Below are 12,290 nucleotides of genomic sequence, written 5' to 3' on the forward strand. Positions count from 1 at the left end.
AGGCTGTTTCGTGGCATGGTGGTGGCCCATGGTGGAGAGACTTCTGGGGGAAGGGGGGGAGAGAGGTGGAGGAGGAGCAGTCGCAAGCCGGATGCCCTCGTTTTGGCAATGCGCGCATACTGCATACGGAGTAGGTAGTGCCTTGGTCTCATCCTTGGATCGGGAGTCAATTCTGGGGACCCGCACGCCGCCGCCTAACCGGCACAGATCGCTGTGGACGAGCAAGGCACACGAGTCGCATCTATCCGTCGACTAAGGTTGGTAAGGTAAGTAGGCAGCTATTACTGTTCTCCTCTCGTGTCGTTGCCTTGCTGGCCAACTCTCTCCCTCTTCCCATGTTCCATGTTGTTCGAGTTGCACTCCTCGCGTGATTGATCAGGACTTCCCCCCCCTTCCCCAACTTTATCTACACTTGATCTACCCATCCTTGCCTGCTGGCTGACTGGGCATTCGTGCTTGCTCTTGTGCCTGGAGTCTCGTCATAGGCTTCACATGACTAGGTGATCAACACCTGCGGGTACTGAATCAGGACAGGCAGTGATCATCTCACTCTCATGCCCTCGTCCCTCCCGGCCCTTCTCGTCACGGTCAGTGAATAAATTCCCTCTCTCCCAATTGCTTACTTCGTCTTCCCTTTTTTCCCCGGCTTTTCTCTACCAGCTTCAATCAATTGATCGCTTGGTGGAAGCGAGCCAAATGTATTGCGGAAGTCGACTGCCGCCGCATTTACACGACTCTCGTCTTAGCAGATCGCCAGTGCTGACCCCTCAGCAGTCACGGTAGCCCTGCGCCTTAGTATGGGCCTATCCGCCTGTCCTTCTTCCTCTTCGCCATCATGTTAACAACGGTTTCCAACGGAGCGCCTCAGGCGAGGATGCTCCATCTGCGCACTGCGAGCCTGCGCATCCTGGGCCCGACCAGCGCGGCCCTGATCCGCCATCGCCAGCAGGTCCGGGGGTTCCGCTTCGGCTTCTGCTCCACTCCCCGACAAGACTACGACCTCCACCGGGAGATGCGCCGTCACCACCGCGCCATCCGGCAGAAATATGCAGAGAATCTACATCGGAAACTGTCGTGGGAACAGCCGACGCAGGCAAAGGAGGTCAAGCAGGCTTTCAAGCAATGGGCTCGGCATTACGGCCAACTGAAGGAGGCCCGCAGATACCGCACCCCCAGCAATCCCACGGGTGTCAGGCCTGGCAGCAACATCGAGGATGTCGAGCGGGGCGCGATGGAGCACCTCTTCTTCGGAGACCGGGGATCAGATCAGTCCAAGGCGTTTGTCTTCGACCACTGGACCGCACCATTCCAGAATTTGCGCAATTTCTTTGCCCATCAACAAGCGCAAAACACTTCCCAGGACTACACCTCTGCAGAGGCGTATCGCCGCTCAAAACGCTTCTCTTCGACGGGCACGGCAGCACCCACAACTGCGTCGGCCGATGATTTTGTGATTGACCCGATCACAAATCGCAGGGTCCCGAGGGTACAGAGTCGGGCATCGCCAGTCCGGGAGACTGAGGATTCCGACGTCCCTGCCGACTTCCCCTTCTTGGCAACCGATGCCCAGAAGTCCCAAATCGCTCAGGAGCCGATTTTCTACGACGGCCCTCCACCGGCTGGAGAGCTGAAGCAATACAAGCAAGTCAAGATTGACGAGGTTCAGGATGGTGCGCAGCTCAGCAGCGGCTCTGAGCCCGTCATTGAGATACCGCCATCGCCGGAAGAGCTGAAGCAGTATGGCCAGATCAAGGTCGACGACATTTCTTCCAACCCCGCTCCCCTGGACACTGTTGTCCAGGATGCTGATCTTCCACCCACTGCAGCTGAGCTGCGTCAGTACGGACAGGTCCGCATTGACAACATTGATTTCGCGCCGGAAGCGACTGTCTCCCATGCAAGCGAGACTGGGCATCTGCGCTGGAAATACACCGGTGTTCTCAGCGGCGCTCCTCCCGCCGAATCAGGTATCCACAACATCACTGCCGCTATGGATGCTGTTCCCCAGCCGACGAAGTCCTCCCTCAATAAGGCGATAGAAGAGTTGAAGCAGTACAAGCCGGTGATGCATAACGAGGATGCGCAAGCCGAGCCGAGCCAGCAATACTCTGATCTGCACAAGTACAAGCCTGTTATGACGGAGAACGACACGATTCTACAGCAAGAGGCAGCGTCGCCCTATGAGGATCTCCACAAATACACGCCGGTCATGTACAATGAGCCCGATGGTAAGCCTCCCGGTTATGTCGAGCGCGAGATCCCTCCTGAGCTGCACCTGTACAAGCCTTTCCTCCACAACGAGCCCGACGGCAAGGCTCCCGAGTTCGACCAGCCCAGCTACGACCCAGCTGAGCTGGCGAAGTACCAGGCTGTCAGGTGGAACGAGCCGGACGGGCAGCCTCTCGTCACAGAGCAAGCTGACAAGGTCGATCCAGCCGAACTGGCCAAGTACACTGCCGTGAGGTACAATGAACCTGACGGGAAACCGCTCGACGCAGTCACCGAGGAGCCGCCAGCGGAGGAGCTGAACAAGTATGGCCCCGTTGCGTACAACGAGCCAGACGGCAAGCCCAAGGAGGCGGACATGCCCGTCGACCCGGTCATGGAGCCAGTGCCAGAGGAGCTGGAGAAGTACGGCCCCGTCGCGTACAACGAGGGGGGAAGACCCGTGCCACTGAGCGAGGATGTACCTACCATCAATGAGGGCGAGATGCCAACGGCGCCGGAGCCCGAGCTGCAAAAGTACGGCGAGCCAGTCAAGTACAATGAACCCGATGGCAAGCCAGCTGCCAAGGCCAGCTCGGTCGAGGACGCGCTGCGCGAGTTTGACGAGCACCCCGAGAACTCTTGGGTCGCCGAGGCCTCCGCCCCTGCGGAGATGACGGAGGAGTCCTTTGAGGATGTCATGGGCCGTCTGCGCAAGATGTCCCTGAAGCCTGCGCAGGAGACACAGCCCGAAGAAGACCTGGACTCGCTCCGAGCGAGCGATGTGCGTGCCGCTGCTGGGATCGCGACCGCTGCCAAGCCGTCGTCCAAGGACCAGATGACTGGCAACTTTGCGCGCGACTTCCCCGAGGAGTTCGCGGCCAAGTGGACTCGTGGCGAGCCTTCTGCTTCCGCCTTGACATCCACGGGCTCGACCTCGGCCGTCGCTTCCGCCGCTCAGAAGTCAGAGCCAAGCACTGCACGAACCTACGCTTCAGCCGCCGGCCTGTCGCGCATCGAGCCCTCCCTCGATCGACAGACCAAGCCATTCTCCCGACGCAAGTCCAAGTTCACATCCATGACGGCTGAGGAGAGGCGCCTCGCCCAGTCGGACCCCTACTCGACCGCCCCGCAAGGGCTCGAGACCTCGTACGCCGAGGAGACGGAGGGCCAGCAGACCTGGCCGACCTTTGTCAAGATCTACAGCGGCAAGACGAAGCAGCGCGACAACAAGCCCCCCCAGCAGCAGCAGCAGGTCTACAAGATCCTGGCCTATGACCCGTCGGCGCAGGCCGTCAGCACGGCCGAGACGACGTCGGTCGTGCCGGACGCGGCGTCGCCCCTCACCCCCGCCGAGGCCCTGCTGCGGCTGTCGAACCCGACCAAGTTCCTGCCGCACTTTGCGCCGCTCCGGGCCCAGGGCTTCGAGATCGTGTCCGGCAAGGACGACGTCCTGGTCTTCCGAAAGGTGCGAGATGCAGATAGCCCCTCCTCCTCCTCCTCCGAACCCCAAACCACCACCACCGGTAGTGCCGAGGCAGAAGCAGCTCTCACGCAGCAAGAGGCCAACACCACCATCCCTGCTCCCTCCGAGTCTAACCAGTTGTCGTCTGCAGCGTCCCACCCTCCTCCTCCAGCAGCAACAGCAGTGAACCCCATCGACATGATGGGCGCGCGCAGGTTCGCCTCGCCGACGGGCTACGTCAACTACGAGGAGCTGTCGCCGCTCGCCGCCGCCGCCGCGGCGAGAGAAGAGGCGCCGGCTTTCAGGTCCAACATCGACGTCCGGCGCGAGGAGCCCGTGTTCAGCGGCGCGCGAGAAGAGCAGCAGTGGCAGCGGCAGCAGCAGAGACACAGACCGCGCAGGGCGCGCAAGGTCGTCAAGAGGGTTGCCGTGGGCGCCGCGTGGGTCGCGGGCATATCGTACGCGCTCGGCGTCGTCGGGGAGTACTTTAGGTCCGGCGGCGCGGACGGCCTGGGCCCGAGGGGTCTGTGATTTGTGTTTTCGCTTCTACTTCCACCACCCATTTCCCCTACTTTTGTTACCTCTTTTTTTACTTACCCGTTATTGCACAGGGCAAGGAGTGAAGGATATTTTCTGTTTTTTTTTTTTTTTTTTTTTTCCTGAGTGTGCATTTTCATTGGCATGGATTATTATGATCGGTTAAGGAAAGGGTTTCGGTATTCCCATGAGTTTGTCTTTTTTTTCCTTTTCCCTCTCTTGCATCTTTCGTCGCCCGGCGCAAATCATCAGCATCGGCATTGAAGCAACACATTACCGCCGCCCTCTCGTCTACATCGGGTCATCCTGGGACGGCGGACACTCACTCGCTAGGTTCTTTTTCCAACGGCATTCTGGCTCACTGCAAATGATATCACCTCCCCGCTACACATTGCATCACATTGGTCGGCTCGTGTGTGTTTTTTTGTCGTCCGTCTAGTTCGGTCATGTGGTCACCTCTCCGCCCCATTCATACCTAGGTAGCTGGTTCAAGAGGCAACAGAGAACTAGAACCATAAACGAAGAAATAAACATAAAATATTTCTCAATCTTTTGATTTAGTCCATGCTTTGAAAGGGTGTGCGAGCATAGGATCCCAGTAATGTACAGTGCTGTCGTGCGTGGCTCTTTGGCAATCACATGGAATGAGGACCCCCTCGGTATTACATCCTCAGTCCAGGAGCCCGGCCTGTCCAGAGCCACGTGCATATTCAATCTCAATTTCTGTCCCCCTAAAACGCCTCATTACGCCCATCGTATGCTTGGTTATGTTTGCCACCCCAATCGGCGTTCCCATGTTACCATGTCCGCTTGTTTGAATTCCAATTTCCCCAGAAGCCCCCCCATGAAAACAACCAAAGTGAATAGTGTTGATCCGCCAGAACGAGACAAGAGTAGAGTAGAGTCAGAGTGAAGAGTTACTTATTCTCCGTGAAGCCGGGCCCCGTCTTGACGTCGGCGATGCGGCCCATCTGCAGCTCGCGCTTGTGCTCCTGGTCGTCCCAGCTCTGGCGGCGGTCGAGCTTGGGCTTCCAGGCCTGGGTGTGCTCCATGGCGCGCTGGGCGTCGGCGGCTGAGTGCTCCGTCGTCGGGGACACGGGGGACATGAGGTCCTGCGACAGGGGCGTCGAGGCCGCGGCGCCGGCGGGGACGTCGTCGCCTTGCTGGTGTTGTTGATGGTGGTGGTGCGACGAGGTCATGATGGGGATGGGGATGGGGTTGGTGGTCCTGTAGTAGCAGTGGACCGAGGCGGTGGCGGTGGCGGTGGAGGTAGTCGTGTTGCTAGGGATTCTTCTCATGTGTGTTGTATTTTGCTCTCTCTCTCGGATGATGTAGGTCAGGTTGGTTGAGAATTGTTTTGCGAGAGATTGATGTGTGTGTGAGTGATTTGGCTTCTGAGAGGAGAGAGAAAGAAGTGTTAGCAGACTGTCTTGGTGTTCTTGTTGTCCGTCGAGGTCGGTCGCCCAGCTTGGATTGAGGTGTGACGTAGGATCATGTCGAGATGGAGGGGTTGCGGCTGGTTGATCGGCACGAAGGCGGGAGGGCGGGAAAGAGCCGCGTGATGGAGGGGAGGGGGAGGGGAAGACGCTCACCTTTTGTCTGTAGTGCAGGCCAGCCGATAGCTAGGATATCTCGAGGATGTAGATAGTTGTGTTTGTGATATTGTTTGATTGATTCGAGAGGTTTTGAACAGCAATAGTTCTGTTTAGGGTCAAAAGGTGGGATCACGGAAACGGGTCACGGAAGAGGGCATTCGCGACTTCTTGTACCCGAAGAGCGCCTTCCGAATCCCGGAGAGGCACATGGGAAACCTCGAACGAGCTGGATCGCCATCGAGGGCAAAACAATGGGGCCACAGATCGGTCCACTGTATATTCTCCGCTCTTGGGAGGTCATGCCGCGCCAATTCAGGCCATTCCCAGTCATTCCTCGAGGGATGCAGCCCGAGTTCTGGACTTGGCTGGGGCAGCTCTGGGGATTCCTAGTGGCTCCTGGCCTGTCTGCTGGGCTTTCTCGTGCTGGGGAATGTGCTGGATCCCACTGCCGGACCCCGAAGTGAGAGTGGATGGTTGCGTTATCTTGCCGACGCACCCCGACTTTCAATTCGTTACAGGCACGAAGCACGAAACAATCAGGCTTCAACCCCTTCAAAGATAATGCTATCATGACGTCGCACTGATGCAGTGCATCGCAGTCACGGCATATCGGATGCCACCCATAACCCATACGAGACCGGACCGGTGAGGTGAGGGAGGGAGGGAGGTGAGAGTTGTTGGCACCACATTTACAGTGGCTTCCATTCGCTGTGGGATCTGGGGCGGCCCTAGCTGCTGGCCAAGAGAATGGCCCGGAGGACCCTGAAATTCTAGGTCTAGGTGGTGCCCGCCAGTCCCGGATTCTGGTAGGCTCCAGCACTGACGGGCTAGACCTTTAGCTTCACCAAGCAGCGCCTCCTTTCCCGTCCCGAACGTGACTAAGGCCAATGGTCGTACATCACGCCACAGTCAGTCACATCACTCTTTGGGGGGAAGACAGAAGGAAGTTTGCCGCAACACGGTTGGTCCGTTGCCAGAAGTCCCCTAACCTCAGCTTGGCTGCTCTTGTGCCCCATTGCCTGTACGAGAAGCGGTGGTCGCCATTGGACAATCCCACTTGATCTGGTCTTATCGAGGCGTCGCTGACTGGCCATGCCGAGGCTCGGCCTGGGGCCCTGTTGACACATCGCCCACGGGCTCTTATAAATATCAACGCAGTAATGATATACTCCTGGCGTGAGACTGGGTCTGAATGGATCTGTGATTAATAACATGACTGTTTCCTTGGACGATTTGCGATTGAAACCGCTTGTCAAACGATCTGCCAAGTCAACGTGGCAGCCAAGATCCCTTGGTTTCAGCGAGCTGAACGATATTGAATGTGCTCATGTCCCAAGGTGATAGGACGAACCAAATACACTACCAAAAAACGCCATCACCAGTAACAATTTCAGAAAAGACACCCATCGCCTCACAGCTCATCCGAGAAGGACACGTCATCCCTCGCAAACGTCCTCCCGTACGGGCCGTAAAAGTCCCTAAACGTCTCGTTCAGCACCTTGTCCGTGATGCGCATGTGCTCCCCCTCGGCCGTCCGGAACTTGAGCCCGCCCTTGCGGTCCAGCTCCCGCAGGCCGATCCAGTCCTCCGTGTAGAGCCTGCGCGCGCGCAGCGGCGTCACCTCGGTGCCGTTGACCTCCTCGAACCAGCTCGTCTCCTTGGGCACGACCGTCGTGTCCTCGCTGAACATGTACAGGACCAGCTGCTCCAGCCGCGCGAGGTTGCGCCGGTAGGTCTGGTTCTTGAGCGCGCGCTCGTTGTTGATGTCGGCGAGGAAGTTGGAGCTCTCGAGGTAGGAGCCGTAGTCGGCCGGGTCGCGGAAGTACTGCGCCGGCACGAGCCGGCCCTGCACGAAGCCCGACCACGTGTTGCCGCGCAGCAGCGCCATGGCGCCCTTGCACAGCCAGTCCGTGGCCGCGCAGTCGCGGAAGGCCACGATGCCGTTGTGCTGGCTGCCGAAGGTGACGAGGCTGCGCACGGGCGGGCTGTTGCAGCGCTCGACGTAGGCGCGCAGGAACTGGCCGCCCTGGCTGAAGCCGAGGGCGTCGATGGCCGGCGCCGTGGAGAGGATCGGGTGCGCGGCGATGTCGGCGCAGGCCTTGGCGATCTGCTCCGTCACGTTGCCGAGGAAGGTGGCGGAGCGGTCGCTCGACGGGTTCTCGTCCATGCGGACGTAGTAGACGAGGGTGCCCGGGTTGACGGCCTCGGCGAGGTCGCCTACCGACTGGAGGCCCTCGGCCGCGTAGTTGTCGCCTAGGCCTGGAGACGGGAGATGCACGGTTAGTGGCGGATGTCCGGCTGGTGATAGCGGTGGATATCCTGCACTCTGGAAAGAATGAAACTTACCATGCCAGATGACGAGTGGTAGGGGAGTGTCGTCGTTGTCTTCGTCCGTCCTCCTCGGTTGCGACGACTTGTGCTGGGTGATCGTCGCGGCAGTGACGGATGGGAGGACCAGAGACCCGAGGGCCACGAGAGTCTGCAGGCGCACCATGGCGCAACCGGTATGCTTTTGATTTGGCTCTAGATCGGGTTTGAAATACGTATCCGTGGTCCACCAGATGAAAGAGGCAGAAGAAATGGTCGTGCTGTTGTTGTCGTCAGCTCTCCGGCCTGGTGGCGGCGAGGCACCTGAATCATCATAACAGCGCCGTGCAGGCAGGTGTGGTGGTCCAAGCTTCTCTCGGCATGACAAACGCCGACCCACCGACTCCATTAGGAAGCGGCACGGCACTGGGATCTTCAAGATGGTCCAGCTCTCATGCAGTTGATGTCCCAGGCATCAAATGATTTCATTGTGCATTGTAACCCTGTGGGCTATAAAAAAAACTGGCGGCTTGTCATTTTCCATTTCTAACGCTCCTGAACTCCTCCTATGCGAACTCCATCCGTACTCGCTTTCTCTCTGCGAGTATCACAGCAAGGTCAGTCAACAACTTGTGCTTCATTTCTTTGAGGCGATCGTGATGAAGTCAAACCCCCTAAACATGTTTCAAGACGGGATTGAGGTGATATCCACCAATGAAACCAAACAAACACTGATGAGATCGTCAAGTTTATCTTGGATTATGCGGCCCATGCCGAGTCGTATCTACAAGAATTGAATATTGCGCTAACAGCTTATATCGCCAGGAGCTAAAGCAACCGCCACCAGCTTGCAACCGGCGGCACCGCTAAGTTTCTGGGCGTCCTTTTCTTAAGCTTGTTACTTCCCTAAAGAAGCGAGCTCGTCGCCCATGTCGCGAGATCCCAATTTTTAAGCGGACGTCGGGGCAGCATTGATAGCGTTCAGAGCCGCCGTGTAGGCGGGCTTCTTGTTCATATTGTCGTCCCAGAGCAACGCAGAACCCTCGCCCGAGAAGGTCCCTGGGACCCACGAGTACTTGTCGGAAACACCCTGTCCCACGCCGTGTCAGTTTCTCATGATTGACCCCAAGTCTCGTCATCTCATCGCAGTGAACTTACCCAGAGGGTGATGCCGACGCATCGCGGGTTGGCCATGCACGAGCCAAACACCCGGCCGTACGCATCGGCCTGCACCTTGAGCTTGGCCTGCGTGGCGGGCGTGTTCATGCGGATGTCCAGCTCGGTGTAGGCGACGTCCACGCCGAGGTCGGTGTACATCTTGAGCGTCTTCTCGAGCGTCTCCTGCGACGGCGTGGGGGTCTTCTGCGTGCCCGTGGGCTCCGAGACCAAGTGGCCCTGCAGGCCGACGCCGTCGATCTTGATGCCGTACGACTGCACGAGCTTGACGATCCGCGCAGCGCCCTGGGCCTTGGCCTCACCGTACTCGAGGTTGTAGTCGTTGTAGTAGAGCTTGGCAGCGGGATCGGCCGCGGCAGCCAGACGGAAGGAGATGGGTATGTAAGCCTCGCCGATCACCTTGAGGAAGACGTTGTCGCGGTATGTGCCGTCCTCGTTGAGAGCTACACCTCCTCGTCAGCTTCACGATAGCTAGAGGCAGCGCTGTGGAGACTACTCACCCTCGTTGACGACGTCCCAGTGCGTGCACTTGCCCTTGTACCGGCCCATGACCGTGTTGATGTGGTTGGTCATGACCTGGATCAGGGTGGCGTTGTTGTTGATCTGGCTGACCCAGCCGGGCAGCTGGCTGTACCAGACCAGCGTGTGGCAGCGCATCTGCTTCTTGTTCTGCGTCGCAAAGTTGGCGATCTGGTCGGCCCCGCCGAACGAGAACTGGCCGCGGTTGGGCTCGGTGGCGTCCCACTTCATGGCGTTCTCGGGGGTGATGGAGCCGAACTCGGGGCCCCGGATGATGCTCTGCTCCGCGTTGTCGTTGCGGATGGTCAGGGAGGTGCCGATGTACTGCCTGCCCTTGGCGACCATCGCGGCGTTGAGGCCCGAGTTTTGGCGGCACCTGTGAGATATCAGTAAGGCTATTTTGCGGCAATTGAGGGTCGTATCGCGAACGTACTTGAGGGGATCAGACGGTGCAGCCGTGACGGCGCCCGTTACGGCCAGGGCCGTCGCAAGAGAAGAGATCAGATGCATTTTGGACTTGAGAAACGCGGAGAAGCTGAGAAGTGAGGCGACTGTCGTCTACATTCCCCTTCCCAAGGGAAGCACAGGACTGCCCCATGCCTGATATACACGGTCCCAGCTCCGCTCGACGGGAGATGCAAAAGCTCGGTTCCTGGGACTGGGCAACCGACGATCATCTGGGTCTTCACATTTACCCGGCTGCGCGAGCCAGGGTGTCGGTGTACCAAGCCCCGGGACCTCGCACCGCTGCACTCCCAATGCCAGTGAACCTACGTTCCGGACAAGGGGCAGACTGCCGTTTTGGACGCGGCGTGCGGAGCTTCGTCAATCGTGTTGGCCCATGGCGCCCCGTCTCGCGCATTGGCTCTCTGGGGTCAGAGCCGCACAGTTCATAACCCCCAGTCCGATCCCCGCGTGCCCAGGGTAAAATCGTGCTGGATAAATCCGGCAGAATTGCGTCGTCTGCCAGGTACCACTCTTGGCGAGAGTTCGCCTCTTTGCATGTGAGCTCGAGTACTGTATTTAACCCGTGAAAAAAGAAAGAAACGAGAAGATGGGCTTTGGCAGTCTGCTTTGGCCCGATTGCTGGGAGATTGATTCCCTGCCACATCGTCACCCCGCCTTGGCATACATTGGCAGGGGAGAGAAAGCGGCTGGATATTGTCTTCTTAGCAACGAGATCTCATTTGCGCGCGAGATCATCTCTTGGCACCCGATTCGGCCTCACCCCGCCGGGTTTCTGTGATATGGCCGCGCCTGTAACATTCGCACGTCGTTTGCAATTATGACCTCGAAGGAGAACCAGGCCGCTTGGATATCCGGGACGGCACGATACCAGGAGACACGGCTATATACCGCGATTTTTCTCGAACCCTCTGCTGTCATATGCATTTCAAGAGAAGTTGTCGTTCTCTGCGAACAAATGCGCCTTTCGCCTGGACACGGCGGAATGAGCACCCGTGTATTGCGGCAGAGGGCTCTCGCTCTCCTTGGATTTTGATACATTAGAATAGTCTGTCCGGTGAAATATTGTGTGTGCTATCATGCCGCCTGGTAACCTCCACGCACACCACAAAGATGGAAATAGCTCCAATGTCCACCGAAACGGACAGGCTAGCCGCCCGATTTCCCTCTCAGGGGCCGGTCGGGTCATGCCGTCCGGGAGCCCCACATTATACCGCCCTCAGGATAACGGGCTCGGCCGCTCAGCGCCTCCGTCTTCGGTGAAGGATTGGTCCAGAGGGAAATGACTTATACGATTCATCTTCCTGCTGAGGGGGGCAGTAAAAGACTGGATGTTGCCCATGCAGGCTATCATGTCCCTAGACTTCACCGTGCTCATGCAAGCAAAGAAAATCAACTCACCAGCGTGGGCAACGTTTGGCAAAGGCATCCTCTTGAGAGAATTTCAGAAACCGAGAGATTAGGATCCATGCATCTCGTCCCAGGCGGTATAGTCTAGTTGCTGCCGAGAGTGTACGTGCTTGAACGTCCGATGAATAGTGGAGCTGAATTCAGCTGGTTCGAGGCTGATCTCACATCATCTTCCATAACGCTGATGCAACCGTGTCTTGCAAGGCCATCTATAATCCAGGGTCGGCTAACGTGTGAGACGTGCGAATGTGTAAGTGGCAGCACCAGACGGCTAGGTAGTCGATACATATCCAAAGGGCAGGTGGCGGGAAGGTGCTTGCTAGCAACGAGTTCCAAAAATTTCGGAGCCTGCGCGGGCTTTTTCCAGCAGAGAAGAACATGCCACTATCAAGCACGACATCGCTTAGATTCTCTTTATATCTTTACCGAACGAGTTCTCGGCCTGGTGTTGTATGTGAGTCGCGTGCTTGACGATACAGATCGCGACAAGGGGTTAGGACAGACCATAGGGGACTTTGATGAGAATAACAGCCTCAATGCCTGAACCGCTTCGCTAAGCAATCACATCATAGCAACCTTGAGTTCTTGGTGGCTTAGAGTGCGTCGAGTCT

General features: G+C 57.9%; 4 protein-coding genes across 4 annotated transcripts; 1 reads left to right on the forward strand and 3 right to left on the reverse strand.

The window, feature by feature from the left end:
* Positions 1-835: 835 nt before the first annotated feature.
* On the forward strand, positions 836-4,201 carry E0L32_012124 (uncharacterized protein; the record flags this gene model as incomplete). The annotated part of the gene is made up of 1 exon (XM_031134930.1): positions 836-4,201. One exon carries the CDS (start codon positions 836-838, stop codon positions 4,199-4,201), a length of 3,366 nt encoding a protein of 1,121 aa, XP_030999272.1.
* Positions 4,202-5,124: 923 nt separating this feature from the next.
* Positions 5,125-5,406, reverse strand: E0L32_012125 (uncharacterized protein; the record flags this gene model as incomplete). The annotated part of the gene is made up of 1 exon (XM_031134931.1): positions 5,125-5,406. One exon carries the CDS (start codon positions 5,404-5,406, stop codon positions 5,125-5,127), a length of 282 nt encoding a protein of 93 aa, XP_030999273.1.
* A 1,807-nt stretch (positions 5,407-7,213) lies between these two features.
* On the reverse strand, positions 7,214-8,518 carry E0L32_012126 (uncharacterized protein; the record flags this gene model as incomplete). The annotated part of the gene is made up of 1 exon (XM_031134932.1): positions 7,214-8,518. One exon carries the CDS (start codon positions 8,516-8,518, stop codon positions 7,214-7,216), a length of 1,305 nt encoding a protein of 434 aa, XP_030999274.1.
* A 540-nt stretch (positions 8,519-9,058) lies between these two features.
* Positions 9,059-10,314, reverse strand: E0L32_012127 (uncharacterized protein; the record flags this gene model as incomplete). The annotated part of the gene is made up of 4 exons (XM_031134933.1): positions 9,059-9,199; positions 9,268-9,728; positions 9,786-10,180; positions 10,238-10,314. The coding sequence occupies 4 exons, from the start codon at positions 10,312-10,314 to the stop codon at positions 9,059-9,061; spliced, it is 1,074 nt and encodes a 357-aa protein (XP_030999275.1).
* Positions 10,315-12,290: the final 1,976 nt, after the last annotated feature.

Source organism: Thyridium curvatum (assembly GCF_004353045.1).
Source record: "Thyridium curvatum strain D216 chromosome Unknown NODE_138_length_53537_cov_75.874349, whole genome shotgun sequence".
NCBI lineage: Eukaryota > Fungi > Ascomycota > Sordariomycetes > Thyridiales > Thyridiaceae > Thyridium > Thyridium curvatum.